We start from the raw sequence: 22,000 nt of genomic DNA on the forward strand, positions 1-22,000 counted from the left end.
TCTAATATTGTAAATAGACTCGCTCTGACTAAACTGCCAAGGGAACACCAGTATGTCCGTATGTACTGCGCGATGGAAGCGATTTTTCGCAGCCAACGCGTCCATCGTGCCGCGCTATCGCGTCCATCGCATCGCAAGCGTCATCGCGTTTGGTGGGAACACGCCGTTATGACCTACCTTATGGACAATGAAAACCGATCCACTCTAGAAATATCAATTGTTGAATCAACAATGACAGAGTAAAAAACAGCATCCTTAATTTCTTTTACAATCATTTGCATTGTCTCATTGCCAAGGCATGTGATAAGCTCATTTTGAGATTCTGGACTTATGTATTTATAGCCCCTGTTGACTTCGCTGATGTGGTTATCGATGATAGTGTCATATTTTGCCAATAGCTTTAACAGTTTGAGAAAGTTGCCCTTGTTAACAGTTGGTGCTCCTAGGCCAGCATACTCTCGATGTCCCCTGAAGGGAAGGCCTTGCTTAGCTAAAAACAGAGTAACGTCCACCAGCCTTTTAAGTACTCTCCTATTTTTCTCAATGGCCAGTCTTACTGCCCGCACAAGTCCTGCGATGACAGTTTTATCCTCAGTAATGCGATATTTAGTAAGGAATAGTCTCTGCCTTGCGGTGCACTGGTCATGCTTCATGGTGCTTTATCCTATCCATTCCTTTGTGGAAAGCATCGAAGCCCTTGTTGGGGTCAGACCAAATGGTTTGTTCACCCTTTTCGGCAAAAAGCCAACAACAAAGACAAAACATCTTGCCAGAAAGAGGAGAATACACCAACCAGTGTCTATCTATACTGACTTGCACATCATGCACTTGTCTTTTTGTACCAGTGTATTTTAAACATGTCGTCACGCGAATTTGTTACAAAATCTGAAAAGTTATCTTTTAACCCAGGCTGGCATTGACCATGTTGGACAAGGGCTCTGACTTTTGCGGTGCTGAGAGTTTAATTTTTAAAAAGAAATGGATCTGAGGCAGGGTTTTTTCTGCATTATAAATTTTGAGGCGGCCGCCTCACTGAAATTGTCTGCCGCCGCACTGGAATCTTGATTGAAAATCAATGTAGTTCTATGAAAGCTCAGTGGCGCTGTTTTCAACTCGGTTCAACTTGACCGCAGCAGAAGGGGTGCGTTTGATTTCAGCTCCGGGCCGCAAGATGACGCGCTGCTTGTGTGCCTGCGGGGGCGGGGCTCATTGGGACTCCGCTCCGTACAAATGTTGTGCTGAGCGTGAACGCACCCCACCTGCGCAGAGCATGAAGAGAGAGAGGAGACGGGGTAGCTACTGTGAAGCCAGTTTAGTGGGTTAGCGAGCTATGTTGAATCTAAAGCCAGGCTCTCCTGTATTACAAAGGTGGCTCTCTTTTAACCCAGCTAGATCACCATAGTAACTTATGCTTAGGTTATGTTCAGAGTTTCATCCTAAAATTGGCTATAAAAGCGCTGCTGTTTAACTATTTAACTCATCTAGAGCTGGCGTCACCTTTACTTTGAAAGTCCAGTGGAGTTGGATCAGAACGGAGCGTTTGACTGGAGGGTGAGATCACGCTGATCCGCTGCTGTTTACTTTCTCTCTGAGCGTCTCCTACAGATGTTCAGCTGAGGAAATACGCTGCTCACCCAATGAGCCGAGCGTCAGGAGCTCACAAAATAGCCCATATATTTCACTTTTATATAGGCCTACAGTCACCGCTGAAAGAAGTTGTCCGCTCGCAGCAGGACAGATAATCAGATGGATAATCGGTAGGGGTGCACACGATTTCGATTTTTTATCGAAATCAATCGAAATTACGTCATGGTCTCGATCATCAAAGTCAAATAGAGGATCGACGACCACCCCCCGCCGCCGCCTGTTGTCCCCATTGCGCACCACGTGTCTTTTAAGTCACTCTCCAAGTTCTCCTTTACTTTTTCTTTTGAGACAACACTCATTCTCTCTCTCTTTCTCTCTTTTATTTTTATTTTACCGGCGGTGTCAGCTCATGTGCACCTCTTCAGCAACCCAAACAAATGTTGACTGGCTCTATTCCAGCCACATGATTGGTTCGGCACGGCGCAACTCTCAATATCATTGGCTATTTGTATTGTCTGCCAAAACATGGATGAATGAAACCTATCGACCGCGTCTCATATTTCTATCGAAGAAAAGTTATTTCAACATTTATACCATTTTATCACCCAGCCCTAGGGGGGCTACTGTCCCTCCTACCTGGGAAACAGGAGGGAGACACAGCTCTAACTACACAACACTGATAAGCGCTGAGAGCCGCATGTTGCAGTGACGTTATAGGATTAAAAAAAACCCGCCGCAAATAATAAGCCGACGAGAAGGTGCAACTTAACTTCTTGTAGATGTATTATTTGCGGGGGCTTTCGGGGGATCTGGTGACGGTGGAGGATCCGGGACTGATTCACTGTGGGCCACCACCAGTCTGATCATGTCCATCACAGCACTGCAGCTGCAGCACTGCCCCACTGTCTGTGACAGTCTGTCACATACACACTCTCATGTATCAGCGCAATCTTGTTTACATTACATTAAGCCGACATCAGGAGAATAATGACACGACAGTGAATTAATGAAAATAAAATTATGAGAATGTACAGATATAAATATATTTGTTTCGAAACCTCTAATTCCCCTCTAGTTCCATGACTTTGGACATATTTTTTATTTATTTATTTTGTTTTGTTGCACATTGTCATTTTAAAAGTAGCCTAGTGCACACTGCTGTAACCAAAAGGATGACATGCACCCTCTGTGACCTCTCATTTATTTTGTTGTTACCTTTATATTGTAAATAAATTATTTAAATTTGAACATTAGTGCCTAATGTGATACATTATGGAAATTGCATCACTTATATGTAGCCCATACTTTGAAATAAGATTTACTGTACAAAATTTGATGAATAAAACAAACAGGGATGTCCCGATCTGATATTTATATCGGACTGCATCTAAAATCTCAGATATAAACGCTCCGATAAAAGCAGTCAATTATTCCGCTCCGGCACTTCTGTCCCATATGAATAGGTGACTCGTTCACACTCCAACACAGTAGGTGGCGGTAATGCACCTTAATGTTGGTGCGCCGCCCGCCAGAGAAGAAGAGCGCCCGGCTCCAGCATGCAGAGATCACATGATCACAACAACAGCAGTGTGTGTGCGAATCATCCATGGTGTGATTGTAGCAAGAAGTGATGTCAGCTGTGTGCCACGTAGGCTACACACACGTACACGTACACACACACACACACAGACACGGGCGCATGGACAGGTCGCGCTTGCCCGCAAATAAACGTAAATGCGCTATATTGCTCTATGTATAGTTCAACTTAACCACCGACGGGGTCGGTGGTCAGATTCTTATGGAGGAAGACCAGCTGGTCCACATGTTGTGCCGTGTTAACAGCGCTAAAGCCAGAATTAAATTAACGATGCTAATTTCTGTTAGCCCGTCTATGGCGTTTTACATTATACGTTAGCATTAAGCTAGCGGACTTTATGACTTTATTCAATTTGAAGTGACAAATAAAACCTTGAAGCAAGAAGATTTTGCCTTTTGTTTGACATTGATGTACATACAGTAATTCAATAACAGTTGTAAATAAGGTTTATTTTTTAATATTTTACAGTTCAAAAGTAAGCTCACTACTGTCTGTCCCATAGAATAACATGACAGCAGCAGCCTGTCAGTCAGCAACAGGAGGACTCTCCTTTGTATTAGAATTTGAAAAATATAAATAATCTTCTTTTTTCACCACCCCTAATATCGGATCAATATCGGTATCGGGCCGATTTTGAAGGCTGCAATATCGGGACATCCCTAAAAACCAATGATCGAAGACTAGACTAGTCTGAAAATGACATAGGCCTCTGTGCTGTAAGAAAATGAAAAAAAAATCAAGAATCGAATCGTGACCCTAAAATCGAAGGATCGAATCGAGGATTTGGAGAATTGTGACACCCCTAATAATTGGTAAAGTTAATAATTTCACTTAATGTGACCATGAATAAATTAATTCCGATGTTCCGATCGCCTGTTATCAGTGTTGCCCAAACACAAATCTTGAATAGGTCTCCGCTGTTTTCACATTTGAAAAGGTCTTTGTACAGAGACAATATGAGATTTGCTTATAGCCACAGCACCTAAAAAACCCCACTGTACCTATTTTCATACGCAAACCAGCCTCGCTTTCAATAAAACACACACTCGCATTCTATAATTGCGATCAGTGAAATATATGCAAACAATAAAATATACAATTTAAAAATGAGAGTTGTTGTTACTCTAGTTTAGTTTATTTAGCTTAAATGGATAAAGCTTCATATTTTAAAGTAGCGCAATAGAGCTGTCAGAAATTAAAAGCAGCCTCCTCTTGTCATATTTGCAGCAACACTGATGCTTCAGGCTGTGATCAAGCTTCTTTGTACTGTATCACTCAAACTCTCCATTAAAACAACCTGCTCCTCTTGGCTGAAATCAGACCGTTGTCGCTCCATTTCATGCGGTAGTAGAATATGACGCCAAACGCCTCCATTCATGTGAATGCGCACAGAGCATGAAGCTGAGAGCCGGACTTAAAGCAGAAGTAAGCGGAATATTTGTGTTAATATAAGTCTTAAATAGTTATATCTTCCGACAGCAATCACTTACATACGACTCGGCCCAAATTTTGGACATTGGGCCCTCAGCACTATTTGAGGGTAAAATAATGTGCTAATTAAACATTTTTCATTGTGATCCTAAGTAGGGCTGGGCGATAAATCGATTTTATCGATTAATTCAAGTTTGTACTTTACGTTGATTTATTTAAATGAAAATCGATTTTCTCTTCAACATCCACCACCAACGCTCCCTGCTGGGCTCCCGTAGTTCAGAGTGCGCGCGCCCCCCGCAACATCTCTCCCGTGTAGTTGCTCGCTATGAAAGGAACAAGACCCAAACACTGTCACCACCATGTACCAGCTACTGCAAATGACTGCTAATGACGGCGGCACCAGTTGCCTGTACCCGACGTGGTCCGACTCTCCGACGCCCGACGGTCGGGCCAGTGTGTTCCTGGCTGGTGCGTGGCGGCGGCAATCGGACTGTCGGTGCGGTGGCGGCGGGCATCCCCAGGACAGGGCGCTGTGCGTCAGGGAGAGAAGCAGGGAGACACGGGGTCTAAAGCTCGCGGAGCCGCGGTGTGCACTGTGCAGAGCGACCGCTCAGGCTGCAGCGGTGGTGCTGATAGAGCGGAGTTTATGTTGAACAGGTAGCCTAATCTTTGTTTTTATTGTGGAAGTTGTGAATTCGATATTTTACTCCGCATTCAAAGCTGGCGCCGTGTTTTCTGCTGGCAGCAGGCTTGTTGCTCTGCTCTGCTCTGCTCTGGGGTCGGGGCTAGGGGTGTCAAACCTGCGGCTCGCGGGCCAAAACTGGTCCAGCAGGGAGTCCAATCTGGCCCTCAGAATGAATTTGCCATGTGTGAAAATTACATAGAAGGAAGAAGAGGCATAATATTATTGAAATTGCATATATTTTTGTCAAAACATTTCAGATTGTTCATAATATGTTTTGTAAAAGAATAGTTCATTAACTGTAAACATCTTATAATACAAAGGAAAAAGTTCTTTTTATTTATAGTACCATATCATGCTATTATTTTACTGGTCCGCTCACTTGAGATCCAATTGTGCTGTCGTAGACCATAGCTTTAGGTGAGAGAGGGGGAAAATCGATTTAAATCGTGAATCGGATTTTTTGTAAAAAAAATCGGAGATTTTTTTTTTGGGCCATATCGCCCAGCCCTAATCCTAAGTAAACTCACAAATGTTTGTGTAGAGCCCTGTATAAGCAATGTTCAGCTTGTTATCCTGAGGGAAATTTAGGTTCTGAGGAAAATCGCTGCTCATCAATTCTTCAACTTTTTTGGAGGCAGCAGGTGAAGCACATGTCATGTGATAAAAATGAACTAATCAGCTCCACGGACCTTTCCTTTCTTGGTAACACTTTACTTGAAGGTGTCGTCATAAGAGTGGCATGACACTGTCAATAAGACTGACATGACACAGTCATGAACGAGTCATAAAGCATTATGTCAATGTCATAACGTTGTCATTACGTGTCATTCGGTTAACCCTAACCCTAACTCTACAAAAACCGAATGACACTTAATGACAACGTTATGACATTGACATAATGTTTTATGACACGTTCATGACTGTGTCATGTCAGTCTTATGACAGTGTCATGTCACTCTTATGACGACACCTTCAAGTAAAGTGTTACCCCTTTCTTTCTTTATTAGGATCTCCATTAGCACCCGGCTTCCTGGGGTCCGTCATACACACAACATACACATGAACATCCTCACTTACACATAACAAACATACATTTATACATAACAAAACAAGAACAAAACAACAACAGCTCCCTTAACTCTTTCACTGCCAAAGACGAGTTATCTCGTCTTAGCGAATCCAAGCGTAGACTGCCAAAGACGAGATAACTCGTCTTAGCGTTTTTTTAATTGCAACGCCATGTTGAATGTCTTGCCCTACTCCTCTGTGAAGATCAGACTTGTATCATCAAAATAAAGTGCAGAAAAACACATTTGGATTGAGAGATGTAAAAAATATAGCGTATTCCCCCCCCCCCTCACGGAGCGGAGCGGGTGTCTGACTGCAGCGGGGGCCGCTCCGTGACACTCTGGCCGCCGGTGAGAGCTTAGGGGGCGGCGGCGGGGCTCATGGCGGCTCGGCAGCTCGTTGAAGCTCCGTGCAGCTCTGTGATACAAAGCACAAACGTTAGTAACAACAACCCCGTTGATCGCTCGTCGTTAGTCATCAAGAGCCTTTGGAAAGTCGCCAGATTTTGCGAGAAATCACTCAAATAGCAGCTTGAAAATCCCACGATCTAGTGTGGATGAGGAGCGGACGGCGCCGGCGAATGTGACGAAAGCTAAAGGTGGTGGGAGTGTCTTGTGAGCGTACATAGACTGTCTGTGGTTGGGAGTTCAGGGGGCACGTCAGCCAGAGCTGTAGGCTGTGTGTAGATGTGTGTGTGTGTGTGTAGATGTGTGTGTGAGGCAGAGAGAGTGAGTGAGACCGCTGCCTGCTGACCAGAGGAAGCTGGATCTGATCTAAAGTGCCGTGTTTCGGCTACAAAAACCTGTCGAACTGATCCGAACACGCGCACACACGTACATGCACACGCACACGTCACGCACGCACACACTAAAAAAAGGAAAGAAAAAGTTGTAACTCAAAGAAAAGAAAGAAAAAAGGCTGCAGTAGTGTGTGTCAGTAGCTAAATGTTTTGTCTTTTGTCATCAAAAGTCATTTGTCAGTGTTGATTTTGTTGTTGTTTACAAGAGAGAACTGTACAGATGTTGAGGCATCACTAAAGCAAAATATAAAGGAGCAAATTGTACTGGTACACCTGAAAATGACAGCCGACACAAAAACCTCTTTTTCTCAAGATTTTAGTGCCAAAATTGCATTTTGGGCTAAACTAACCTATATTCAACCGCCAATTTCACAAGACTGGAACAAGATAGAAACAAACAGTTTGTTTTGCTGGAAACTAGAGACCCTCATCTTTCCTTTGATGGGTTGAATGTGTATGTAGTAACAGTACATATAATATACAATATATGGTGGGTCTACGAAAATCAGTCAAAAAGCTGGGAAATGCCTGGCAAGCTGGAGGAAGCTGCTGTGAGAATGGCTGGCAGTCAAAGAGTTAATAATAAACAAAACACAGAGGAAAATCTAATGACCATCATTTGACAGACATCACCATTTCTCTCCACTCAGAGTTCATTCTGTTCTTCTATTCCTTAAATAATTATTATAAAATTTAAAAATTAAAATATGTTAAATCATAATTCATTTAATTCCAAAAATTATTGTTTTAACTGCTTTTTAAAGCGATCATTATTACTTTCATGAGCAATATGAACTGACAGAGAATTCCAGCCAATCTGGAGATAAAAATTTTGAAATTATTTTCACTATTGACACACCTCTTCCCATTTTGCCTACTACAGTATCAATTTGTTTGGACCATGACAGATTATGATCCAAAGTTACACCCAGCACATTTGTCTCATACAGTACATGTTCAACAAAAATATTATTTACACTTAATGTCAGTGTTAATTCAGGTTTGAACATACTTTGAACAAAACAACATACTTAGTTTTGCCAACATAAAGAATTAATTTATTACCACTTATCCGCTCAACCAAGTTCAATTACTCTTTTTTTTGTTTTGTTTAAATCATTGTCTTTTTTACCTCATACGATTTTAACTTGTTTTAATTATTTATTATTTTTAGTACAGCACTATGAGAAGCTGGTGTGAAACTGTATTTTCGTTTCAGCCTTTGTATGAACATACATTTCTGAGAAATGACAATAAAGTCTTGAAGTCTTGCAGTATGTTATCCAGTTCACCTATTATAAGTGAAATATTGAAAATCCTGAAATGGGATAATACCACATACTGTTTATTTGACAAAGATTGTGTGAGCAACAAAGACAAAGAATACAAAGCAGTTCTTAGTCCAATGTTTCCTCTCTTTTTCCTCTTGTTTTGTAGCTGTACCGCCTTCTGAGGGTAATTTGTGCCTCTGTATCTTAATGCTTGACTATGTTTACAATCTGGTGAAAGTAGTGAACTGGGAATAAATCACAGGTAACCAACTGTTTAATCCTGCAGAGCCCCCCATCCAGTTGGCATTTAAACACTGGAAAAAAAAGAAGATAGGATTGAATTTATCTTAGTATTTTGGGTTGATCTATAGATTGTGGACATTATATTCTTGGAGTTATTTTATGATGGCACCTTGTTGTCTTTGGATGGTTGCTTATGTACAGTGTACAGAGGAGATATCATTTGAAGTACTTCCTGAAGGACCTGTCTCTCAGCCCTTAGACAACAGGACTGATAAAGCGTGGAAGAATTTGGTTTATAGTAAACATAATGCATTTCTTTTAGCTCAAATATCCCCTTGAAACAAATACAAAAGAACCTGCAGTATAGGCTGCACATAGACCATCATACTGCTGATGCTGCATCTGAAAACCATGCAGCAGGATAGTGTTTCTGACCTTTTCAGCATCTGCATCAGCAGCTTTGGCCACAAAAAATATTCTAAAGTAAGTGTAGAACAGAGTTAGACAAACTACCACCATAACATTTTGTATTCTAAGTTTAGCATTACCAACAGTTTGTATCTGTTTCATGCATGTGGGTGGTTGTAAAATGTACACACATACATTCTCAAGTATGTCCTGAAGGTCTTGTCTCTTAGCCCATATACAATAGGACTGACAAACCGCGGTAGGATTTGGTTTACAATGTACAAAATAAATGATATGGAACTAACTCCTCTTGGGAACAATTGTATCAAAGCTTCTCTTAACATAGGCTGCACATAGACCATCATACACAGCAGCACCTGAAAACCATGCAGCAGGATAGTGTTTCTGGCCTTTTTAGCTCCCGCATCAGCAGCTTTGGCCACAAATAATATTCTGAAGTAAGTGTAGAACAGAGTCAGCCAAACCACCACCAGAAACAGTATGTGAGATGTATCTCTCTTCTTCAGACTGAAGGGGCTCCTAAACACAGAGTCCCTGGAGCAGTACACCCTAGAATTTAGGAACTCCAGAGGTTCAGTGGCCAAAAGGATGAAGATATCTGGCAGAACAGAGAGTGAACTTATCACCCAGATTAAACCAATTACAACATATGTTCTCTTGACTGTGCATATGTAGTTATAACGGAGAGGGACACAGACAGCAATGTAGCACTCTGCTGCCATGAAAGCTAGATTCAGAGGGGTGTTCTGTGTGGTGAAGATGGCCGGCAGGATGAGGAGGCAACAGACAGGGACGTAGATGGTGTGGAAGGTGTAGGTGAAGACGAAGAGAGAAATGCTGGTTGTCAGCTGGATCATGTCATTGAACACCAAATGAATGAAAAGGATATAGCGAGGGTTCATCTTGAAGATCTGTGATTGACAGCAGAATCAAGTTAATTCCAGTACAATATGTTACACATTTGTACCTGCATAGAACTACTCCCCCTCAACATTTCCAACAATAAGGACTAGCATTTCCCTTTTTTGTTCATGGATTCGTAAATTTGATATTTTTACTGTTCATGTCATATCAGTGTTCTGTCACTCAAATATCAATACAGACACTTTGCATACTCACTAATACATAAAATGATAGCTGCACATTAAAAATGTTGCTCTCTCTTGTTGAATAAGACAAGGTATTGAGGGTTCATACAGAATAATTACAGAATTATTTTGTTGACAGCCAGGCTGTCAGCTAAATTGGTGTTTAGACTCTGTGGTATTGAAGTATATGATATTAGACAGGAGAGCAAAGTACATACTGTAAAGCGAGTCAAAGCTGTTAGAAAATTAAGTGTCGATGCAAAAAAATTATTTGATGATGATAGAGTTGTCACGATACCAAAATGAGTAACCACGGTACTATACCAGACAAAGTATCACGGTTCCGGGTAATATCACGATACTGCAACCTTTTTTTATTATTATTATTTTTATGAATTTTTTATGTATTTGTACAAGTTATAAATACTTATTAATTACTAATAATGTTGTTTGGTGCATGATAAACATAATACTGGTGAAGTAGGAATTAGACTGAAACAAATATTTTTAAATAAGCAATAAAAAACAAATAAATGAAGTTAGAATTTATATGGTTGAAAATAAACAACCATTCAGTCTCTTGCACATTCATTTATGTTTAACATATAAATAATCAACTTAGGATAAAAACAAATCCACTGTCTTTTAAAAAAATCTATTTGACAATAATGCAATAATGCTTCTTCTCCAACATAATAAACCATAGAGGACAGAATACAATGAACAGGAACTGATTCCCTGTGAAAACTATATTTTTATGCATTTTCTAGGTGCTTTATACTTGGACATCCTTTAACTCTTTATTCATCAGCCTGTACACGGAGCATATAGCTTGATATTAGCCAATGAGAAAATAAACACAGCTAAATTAATTAAGTGCTACTGACGACGACGCCGCAGCAGACTCGCCGCTCGCGCCCGGTGCTTCAGCCGTGGTGAGTGTGTTGTCTCGTGTTTGTGAAGCCGTGTGCGCGTCTGGGCGAGACAGAACTTTAGCTCGTTGTTTGTTTTGAAGCGAGTTTCTATCGAAGCGGCCGGAGCTGTCTCAGCTGTCTTCATGGAGTCTGTTCTTGCCGGCATGAACACACGAACAGCCAATCAGATAACAGACGGGCGGACCCAGCGTGTGGAAACAGCCTATCATATCCCCGGACATCACCAGTAACAGGCAAACAGCCAATCATTCAGCAGCTGTGTAGTTAGGTTGCAGTGGGTGCATGTGGGTTTTGTTTACAGGGGAGTAGCATGCAGTGAGAAGCCGGGAGGAGAGGAGAGGAGAGGCGGCCGCTATGTAGCGGAAACTGGCACCGTAGTAGTAATCCACGGTAGTACCGTCGTGTAGGATTTCTAGTATAGTAGGAACCGTTACGTTTTGGCACCGCGGGGTACCGTGGCTACCGTGGGTATCGTGCAACTCTAGATGATGATGAATTTCAACATGGTTCTATACTTCAGGATAAGCACATATGAAAAGACAGAGAATAAGGAAAGGAAAGGGGAGGGGGATAGTTTAAATGTCATACATATTATGCACACCCCTCCCTTTAATTGCCTTACGATTTAACATTTTCTTTTACAACAAAACTATTTTACACACATGATGTTTGTTGAATGTGTGGACCATAGTAGCATTGATGTAGCTGATGGTGATGCCGAGGACAACAATGGTCACATTCTTGCCAATAGCCACAACAAATGTGTCCCGGTAATTCAAAGCCATCGTTACATTGCTGTCCCCAGGTGTGAAATTCATATCAGGAGCCGATGAACTTGTTTCAAAAGAAAAGACAAAACATATGGTGACAAAATGCTGCAAAACATCCTTGCAACCGCATATTTAGACTTTCCCTCATGTAATTAATTTAGAACACATCAATATAAGCAAACAGTTTAGTACTGACCTCGGATAATGATTCTGAGCTGGATTATCATTGACCATAACATGATAATGCTGTTGTGAGGGTGTGTCATTTATACAGAAGGTTCATTGAGCAACAGCTTTAGCGGGTCATCAGGACAGCTGAGCACATCATTGGCACCCCACTCCCACGCCTGGATGAGATACACTTGGGCCATCTCCACCGGCAGGCCACGGCCCAACCCACCCAGGACACTCTTTGTTCACCAGACTCCCATGGCAGGCTCAGAGGCATGCAAGCCCGCACCAACAGGCTTAAACACAGCTTTTTTCCCATGGCTCTGAAAAGTATTTGCACAAGCCTGCTTTAATGTGGCCACTTCAGCAACTGCTGTACTTGCAAGCTTTTATTTCCTTTTAATTATGCACAGCACTTCATCTCCACTTTTCCTTCCTCCTCGGTCTATAAGTGAAATATTGAAAATCCTGAAATTGTATACTGTTTATTTCACAAAGATTTTGTAAGCAATGATCAATTGGCCCCTTGAAGAGCAACAAAGACAAAGAATACAAAGCAGTTCTTTATTATTTCACTTTTGAACAATTAGTCCAATGTTTCCTCTCTTTTTCCTCTTGTTTTGTAGCTGTACAGCCTTCTGAGGGTAATTTGTGCCTCTGTATCTTAATGCTTGACTATGTTTACAACCTGGTGAAAGTAGTAAACTGGAAATAAATCACAGGTAACCAACTGTTTAATCCTGCAGAGCCCCCCATCCAGTTGGCATTTAAACACTGAAAAAAAAAGATAAGATTGAATTTATCTTTGTATTTTTGGTTGATCTATAGATTGTGGACATTATATTCTTGGAGCTATTTTATGATGGCACCTTTACTGTTGTCTCGAGTTGTCACGATACCAAAATGAGTAACCACGATACTATACCAGACAAAGTATCACGGTTCCGAGTATTATCACGATACTGCAGCCTTTTTTATTATTATTATCATTTTTATGAACTGCAATGTATTTGTACAAGTTATAAATACTTATTAATTACTTATAACACAATACAAATATTTTTAAATAAGCAATAAAAAACAAATAAATGAAGTTAGAATTTATATGGTTGAAATAAATAACCATTCAGTCTCTTGCACATTAATTTATGTTTAACTAATATAAATAATCAATTTAGGATAAAAAATCCACTGTCTTTAAAAAAAAAACCTATTTGACAATAATGCTTCTTTTTTTAAAAGTATTTTTTGGGGGCTTTTTTGCCTTTAATGCACAGGACAGTCGAGAGAGACAGGAAATGGGAGGCAGAGATGGGGGGGAATGACACGCAGGATAGGGCCGCTCGGCGCGGGATTCGAACCGGGGTCGCCTGCAGTGAGGATTATAGCCTCAACACATGGGGCGGGTGCTCTACCAATTGAGCTAAACACCGCCCCGACAATGCTTCTTCTCCAACATAATAAATCATAGAGGACAAAATACAATGAACAGGAACTGATTCCCTGTGAAAACTATTTTTTATGCATTTTCTAGGTGCTTTATACTTGGACATCCTTTAAAGGGATAGTTCAACATTTTGGCAAATTGGCCCATTGCCATAATCGCTATAGTCATAGCAGTAGGTTTGTTACCTTTAACTGTCGGTGTAAGCTATTTTTAGAACGGAGGAGCGGAGTGGCAGGCTGCTCAGGGCTATACTATGGAGGCTAAGGGAATTTCTTGGTTTTCCTCATCAAACTCATCAAATACACAACCCAACCACTCCAAAAGGCTGTCGTAGACAAGTTGTGACCTGCACATTCACCACGCTATGAGATAATAATGGAACGTTACGAGACGGAGCTGTTTTAGAGGTAAATTCATGCAAAACCGCTGATGCGCGTTGCGTTCAGGGACAGTTTTTCAGCAAGCAGACTCTGTATTTACCTCGAAAACGGCTCTGTTTCGTAACTTTCCATTATTATCTCATAGTGTGGTGATTGTGCAGGTCACAACTTGTCCTCGAAAGCGTTTTGGAGTTTTGGGATTGTGTATTTGATGAGTTTGATGAGGGAAACCAAGAAATTCCCTTAGCCTCCATAGCGTAGCTCTGAGCAGCTCACGGCTCTGCTCCGCCGTTCTAAAAATAGCTTACACCTACAATTAAAGGTAATGAACCTACTGCTATGACTATAGCGATTATGGCAATGGGCCAATTTGCCAAAATGTTGAACTATCCCTTTAACTCTTCATTCCTCAGCCTGTACACGGAGCATATGTAAGGGATAATGCCCGACGAGGTGTCCATTATCAGAAATTAATGGACGACGCGGAGGCGTGAACCGTCCGACGCGAAGCGGAGTGTCTGTGTGGATATTTATTGCATTGAAATGTGCCTGGAACTGTGGAGATCTGCCTGTGAGGTCTTGGTGACGTGTGTGCACTGCAGGTCAGTCAGCCAAACTTCCACTGCACCTGCTGCGCTCCGCCCTGCGCTGAGAGTAGACCTGGTTTGAGGTGGCGAGCTTTCAGCGCAACCTCGGCGGGACATTTTCGCACAAAACTTCCACTGCACCAAGCTGAATCTGTGACGCCTCCCCCTGCTGCGTGGCCACGCCTATCTCAGCGCAGCGCGATCTACCAATCTTCCAATCTGACTTTGCACTAGGCTGCGCTGGTCGAAACTTGCATTAGACCAGCTGCGTTACCTTGCGCCACCTGCGCTGCGCCAAGAAACTAGGGCCCTTGGAGTTTGAGCTCTGACTGCAAACTGTTCCATGTACTCGGAGCAGAGAATCTAAAAGCTTTCTTCCCCATTTCTGTTCTCACCTTAGGAACAGTAAAATGACAAAAGTCCTGAGAGCGGAGACTGTAGGCCCTGTTAGCCAAGATTAGAAGAGATGCTACAAAAGCCAGAAACACAATCCTCCTACATGGGTTTCAGCTGCTGCTTTGTATGTCAACACATGTAGCCCCCCAGTTATTAAGGGCTGTGCAGCGACGGTTTCCTAAGAGTTCAACAGACCTCCGCTTTGCTTACTACATTGTAGTACAGATTCTGCCACGATCTATTAGTCCGATCATTTATGGCGTACGGGACAAAACCTTCAGAAAATATCTGAAAAGACATCTGCTGTGTGTAGCCAGTAAAAGCTGAGAAACCTTGCAGCTAAATCCTTCACTACAGGATTAGAAAATCCTTGTACATTTGTATAAATTCAAAACAAAATGCAATGAGCATGGTGCATGTGCATTCAGAAGTTTGGTTATTCAAAATACAGTTGTAAAAGACACAAATGACAAAACTACAGAAAGAAGGGAGAGGCATATAACCCACAGAACACCACCCCCACAGTGAAACATGCGGTGGGAGTATTATGCTGTGAGGATGCTTCAGTGTGTCTGGAACTGGGAATCTTGTCAAGGTGGAGGGAATCATAACGAAAAAGGAATATGTGAAGATTTTGAAAGAAAACCTGAAGCAGTCAGCAGAAATAAAACTGGGTCTGGGCTGTTGCTTTGTCATCCTTCCGCGAATAGTCAGTTGTGTATCATTTTTGCTGGGTAACAGCGTGCAGCTGTTTGTTTTAGTTTTCAACAAGTCTCTGACAAGTCTCTTGTGGAATCCCAGCCCATTCTTCTTTGGGAAATCTCTCCAGCTACTCCAGATCTAATAATTTTGACCCTTGTAGTTTTTGTTTTTTGTGAAATAATTATGTTTCTGTGTGAAATGTTAATGAATGCAAGCATCCAAAATACAACTACTGTCATTGAGATTTAATTTAGCATAAGCAGAAATGTAGGTATCAACGTATTTATTAGACCATATCAAGGAACAGAAGCACAGAGATGCCAAAATAAAGTTGATGTTTTCCCTTGAAATATCTCTCACTTAAATGCCCGAGTTGCTCTGATGATGGAGTGCAGATCATTTAGGCTCAGTCGTTGTTGTGGCAGCCGGGTCAGATCCACCTCAGGCCCTTAAACATGCTAATTTGAAAAAGTACTCTGGTCTTGGCGCTTTTAAGTTTTTATTTATAGAAGATAAATTATACAAATAATGTAAAACACTTCATTTAGTTCATTCCTGATGAATACAAATTGATTTTGAAAAGTCAAGTCAAGTTTATATAGGCTACGTGCACAAGCGTAGTATCGAACTTCCGGTTGGGCGGGTAGTCGGCTTGTCGACTTCCGGTCAGCAGCCGGTCACAACAAAAATGGCGAGCGGGTTGTCTTTTCCCCGGTGTCTCACAGACTTACCGTCAATAGGCGTCAGCGACGTCCACAGGATCGTCGATGCCCTGTCCCAAACCCCAAGAAGCAAAAGGGACAAGGGTCTTAAAATGTGCATATCGTCATACATTCACAACTACGAGGGTAAGATAGCTGCTAGCAGGCTAGCTGCACCGAGTGCCAGCTAGTGTTTTTATATTCAACACCAGTGGCGGCTGGTGGTCAAATTAGTTGGGTGGGCTAATAAATAAATTATACCCATTAAATGGTTAACACAGCAGTAGCTCAAAGTTAGGGTTATCCCATCTCACAAAAGTAGGCCTATAGCAACTAACTAGGCCTACACACTGCATTAAGTAGAAGGGTCTAGTCCAAAAAAAAAAAACAGTCTCTCTCTCTCACCCACCCACCCACACACACACACACACACACACACACACACACAGTCTCTCTCTCTCTCTCACACACACACACACACAGTCTCTCTCTCTCTCTCTCTCTCTCTCACGCACGCACGCACGCACACATACCCGACGATATTGCTCAATTAAAAAAAAAAAAAAAGAAGACGCTATATGCAGCTCACATCGACGGCCTTTCTGGTCTGTTATCGCCATGTCATTAAGTCTGGTGCTCCCGGTGAGTTTAGAAACTAGATTCTCCACTTCGTTCATGTTAGCAAAGACAGTTTAGAGCAGTAAAGTAATGCTACCTGTGATGCTAGCGCCTAGCGCCGCTGTTTCTGTCTTCTCCCTCCCACAACAACACAACTTTTCCTCCGGTTCCTGTCATTGGTCTGAAAACAGCGCTGTTGGGCTAAATGAAATTAGCCCCAATGACAAGTGAATCAAGGGGGCGGGACATGACGCCTGTCAATCACTGACCCTGCGTCAGCCCGCTGCTGATTGGTCAGAACCGATCGGCCTGTGGGCTGAATGAAATTAGCTCAAACAGTCGGTGAATGGCGAGGGCGGGACCTGGCACCTGTCAATCATCCACAGTCGGAAAATGAATGAGAGCAGACTCGGTGAGCTGGGGCTGATTAAAATTAGCCCATGTAGAGATATCCTGTGTTTTTCTTGAAACTATTTAATATTGTTGCCAGTTCCGATTTTACTAAGACTTAGAACAATCTTTTGTATGTTATTTAGAGAATATTTTTTCCTCATCTTTTGTTGTGTAATGCAGGGAGGGCTTAGCCCCACTAGCCCATTGATACCAGCCGTCACTGTTCAACACATAACTTGCTTGTTATCAATACTCATGTTTTCATATTGAACACAAATTATTTACGTTGAGTTTATTAATTTTTTTTATTGGGTTATAAAGTTTAGTTATGACATCACATTACCCACTACGTTATCTCACGGAATGAGCCATGGACTGTGCCTTTATTAACACTTTGTTAATTGTGATTTTGGTAAATGCGCATACACAGTAATATGAACAGTTAAGGTACTTGGAACTTCTATTTATTATACATATATATATTATAATATATACATACAGTTAATATGTTAAAAACAGTAATTAATGTGATATGAAAATGAATTTACTATCAGCGTGTATCACCATCTTTTACAAATAGCCTATATCTTAATGCAGTTGGTGCTGTTGGTTGCTGTAGATAGATGCGCTGTGTGTGCTTCCCTGCTCAGTCCCTCCAGAGAGGTGGAACCGGAACTAGTGGGCGGGGCTGACGCTGCAGTGAGTTCCACTTGCTATTGTGTGACACCGAGTACGCGGAGTCCGCGCCGCCGTAAAAATTGAGCTTTGTGCGGACGGGTCCAGCAGAAGCCCGCCTTGGGTCCGCATTGAGTACGCACAGACCTCTACGGAGTGAAGTACCCATGACTTTGTGGGGGGCCTTAGGGATGTGAGTAACCTAGCTGTGCTGTTAAGTGCTGTGTCTAGGTCCAGTAGAATTACCTAGAAATTACTATAGCGTGTCGTGGCTTTCATCACTTTTTTATGTGAGTTGCTCTGCTAGAATGTGGAACAACGTGTCTGAAAATATGCTGCACTATGGAGTTGTGGGTTGCAGAATAGTGAGAAAATATGTTTAAATTAGAAAAAATGCACTTTGAACTTCTCTGACTCCAGTTTAAATACTATGAGCCATTTTTCACCACTCTTCACACTGCAGTATTTGTGTTTAGTGGACACTGTATAATGAGCTTGTATCTCAGAAGAAGTTTGACTCAATCTATTGTCTTGTCTCGCATCTGTGTTTCTCAGGTTATCAAGAAGGAATAGACAGCTGACCTTCTAGCCACATGAATATGCAGGTGATCACATTTTAACATTTTAGCATTTGGTGATTGTATTACTAGCGCTTTTATTAATAAAGAGTTTGTCAATGAAAGAGCACAGCATAAAGTCCTTTAGTCATCTTTTTTAAAGGACACCTATAAAGTCGGATAAATGTCCAAAAACTACACTCCTGAGTTAAAATAGCTACTGGTGTTTTCACTGTTGTATAATAAACATCTGACATTTTGATATTTTTAACATTACAGGCAGACAAGGTGATAGCCTCCGTGCTGCTCCCCATGCTGCTGAACTGTACCTTACAAAGGCGGAGAAGAGTTTGTTACCCAGCAACCTGTGGATTTTAAAGACCCTCATTGATGTCCAGCCTGTGAGACACACCTGAGACAGACAGGTGAGAGTTGTGACAGAGGTTTACTGAACACTTGAACCTATCTTTTGAATCTTACACTAACATGGAGAATTTCACGAGAGCAACATAATGGTGATGGAGAAGAATCAGCCTGCCTTTGTCATTATCGACAGCCTTGAAGAAGTTAACTTGGTGTTTCTTGTTTTTCCAATAAAAGGAAGGTTGGAAGAACATGTGTTTTTGTTGTTTTGTCATTTAGTAATTTATTACAATTTAGATTTAACATTTTTAAGTAAAGGTAGTAGTAGCAGTATAAGTAAGTATATTTTGACCCAGAATTTAGGTTGTATTTTTCAACCCAATTTTTGGTAGCTTTAACCCAACAACATAATTGGACATAATTGAACATCATTTTTGAGTCAAAGCTTCAACCCAGTATGCTGGGTCAAATTTTTTACCCAAAATTCTGGGTATAACTAACCCAGCGTTGGCTCGGTCTGGGTTAGCAAATTAACCCAACTTGGGTTACTTAACCCAGCAGTTTTAAGATAGTACATGCTTTTTCATATGACATTGCAAACAGGAAACTGCTAGGAAGTTTTAGCTGTTGATTTTTAGTATTAGATTCCATGAATGTTTACCTTAAACACTGATTTACACAGCAGATGTCTTTTCAGATACCTTCTGAAGGTGTTGTCCCGTACACCATAAATTATCGGACTAATAGATCGTGGCAGAATCTGTACTACAATGTAGTAAGCAAAGCGGAGGTCTGTTGAACTCTTAGGAAACCGTTGCTGCACAGCCCTTAATAACTGGGGGGCTACATATGTTGACATACAAAGCAGCAGCTGAAACCCATGTAGGAGGATTGTGTTTCTGGCTTTTGTAGCATCTTTGCTAGCTGTTTTAGCAGTGAAGAGAATTCTGAAATAAGTGTAAAAAACGACGACCCAAACTATAACCAGATAGACAATATAGGTGATGTCCCTCTTCTTGATAATGAGGGGATTTGAGAAGACAATTTGTCTGATGCAGAGTACCTGGGAATGGAAGAAGTCCAGTGGTTCTGTAGCCAAAGTGATGAAGAGATCAGGCAGAGAAGACAACGTGCTGGTCGCCCAGATTAAACCAATCAGCTTCAAAGTCCTCTTGGCAGTGCAGATCTGAACATGGCGAAGGGGGGCACAGATGGCAATGTAGCACTCCACGGCCATGCAGGCCAGGTTCAGGGGAGTGTTTTCATTGGTGAGCACAACAAGAAGGATTAATATGCAACAGATGGAAACACTGATTTTGTAGATGGTGTAGCTGATTATGAACAGGATGATGGACAGTGTCACTTGCGTCATGTCATTGGCTACCAGGTTAATGAAAAGGATATACCGCGGGTTGGTGTAGAAGATCTGGAGGAGGGGAAACAAAGAGAGGTAGAGGGTTAGGGGGTTATAAAGATTAATGTGTGGTGTGACCTTAAAGGGATAGTTCAACATTTTGGCAAATTCCCCAATTGCCATAATCCCATAAGGGTAGGTTCATTGCCATTAATTATAGGCGATTTTGCCAAGATGGTCTAAATAAATGTTCTCCTTATATGTGAAATGTCCCTTCATCATTTTTGTAAAAAAAAAACTTAACTCTTTGCTCAGTGACTGTAGGCCACTGAACCCCTTTTTTCTGTTTGTTTTCTGGTCTTTGTCTAATTGAATACTAACGTACAAGGCTTAACAATGACTGCTTATGACAGTCATGGGTTGTCCTCACAGCATTTGTTTGTACATGACTAGCAGGATGACATTGACTCTGTGACATCATAAATGCCCTTCATTTGGGGATGCTCGGTGCTCGAGTGGTTTTAAAGCACATGTTGGCATAGCTGGTTCGACTTCCTGCTTTCCTGTGTCTTCACTGTCCTATATTATAAAGGCAAAAAATGCCCCCTTGACAACTTTAAAAAACAAATGCCCTTCAGTCTATTTCTGTGTTTCCTGAAGAGCGGATGATTACGTGAATATAAAATGTTGATAAATTTGTATTATTTTATTTTCATTTTTCTCATGTTCAAAACATGTTTTTTTTTATCAATCATCATCATCATCATCATCATCATCATCAACCTTTATTTAACCAGGCAAAAAAAATGCTAAGAAAAATTTCTTATTTAAGCAATGGCCTGGTAGGAGGTGAGGGACCTCCTAGGGGGAAAGGGGAGAAGGGGAGACAACACTAAAATATAGCCAGTAAAAGCACACATAGGCAACAAGAACATATACAACATAGTAACAGAAATTTGACATACAGCAGTGACATGCAACATGGCAATAAATAAATTGACAGAAAACAGTGACATAAAAACAGTGATGTAGGACGACCACATGATACAACACAGCAAAGACAGACATTTAAGCAATGGAGGAGAGAGTTGGTGAAAGTGACTAGATCAATCAATCAATCAATCAATCAATCAATCAATCAATCAATCAATCAATCAAATTCAGTATCACTGCCAACATGTGATTAAAAGAACATCAGACCTGGTGTTTGCAGAAGGTGTGAATGAGAACTGCATTGATGTAGTTGATGGAAATCCCAAGAGCCACAACAATCACATTCTTGGTCACAGCCTTAGAGAAGGAGTCAGCTTCTCGAACAGCCACCGTTACATTAGAGAATGACTCATTCATTTCTTGAAAGGCCTGTTAAAGCAGAAGAGAAAATAATACAGTACAATAATCTTCAATCTTATCACGTTGCACAGCCTGCCTTGCTGTCAATCCTCATTTCACTGCTAAAAGCACAATAAAAACATATTGCACAGTCACATAATTATATGTTATTAAAAAAAGAAACACATTAAATGCTGTGAGTTTATGTCAGAAATTGTTTTCTTATTGTGATTCATACTAGTGGGTGTGTTCAGGGTTGGCAGCCTGTTGATGATAAGTCTTTGTGCAAGTGCAACATGATCTGCACGTTCCTACTAGTTTCATGCTGAAGTTTCCTCTTTTTCAGTTGCATCATGGCTCTGTCTAACTAACAGTGATGAAAACACTGTGGCAGAAGGCTCGGCGTGCTGCAGCCTTA

At 41.4% G+C, this 22,000-nt stretch overlaps 2 protein-coding genes across 2 annotated transcripts; both read right to left on the reverse strand.

Annotated features, from left to right (window-relative positions):
• Positions 1 to 9,250: 9,250 nt before the first annotated feature.
• Positions 9,251 to 10,024, reverse strand: LOC146987523 (odorant receptor 131-2-like). Its single transcript, XM_085777913.1, has one exon. It carries the CDS (start codon positions 10,013 to 10,015, stop codon positions 9,251 to 9,253), a length of 765 nt encoding a protein of 254 aa, XP_085634039.1. The 5' UTR covers positions 10,016 to 10,024.
• Positions 10,025 to 19,536: 9,512 nt separating this feature from the next.
• On the reverse strand, positions 19,537 to 21,600 carry LOC146987524 (odorant receptor 131-2-like). Its single transcript, XM_085777915.1, has 2 exons — positions 21,451 to 21,600; positions 19,537 to 20,322 (listed from the first exon to the last, which is right to left on the reverse strand). Exons 1-2 carry the CDS (start codon positions 21,598 to 21,600, stop codon positions 19,537 to 19,539), a joined length of 936 nt encoding a protein of 311 aa, XP_085634041.1.
• Between the last annotated feature and the right edge of the window lie 400 nt (positions 21,601 to 22,000).

Source organism: Trachurus japonicus, chromosome 5, assembly GCF_045865225.1.
Source record: "Trachurus japonicus isolate A0001 chromosome 5, Traja_1.0".
Taxonomy (NCBI): domain Eukaryota; kingdom Metazoa; phylum Chordata; class Actinopteri; order Carangiformes; family Carangidae; genus Trachurus; species Trachurus japonicus.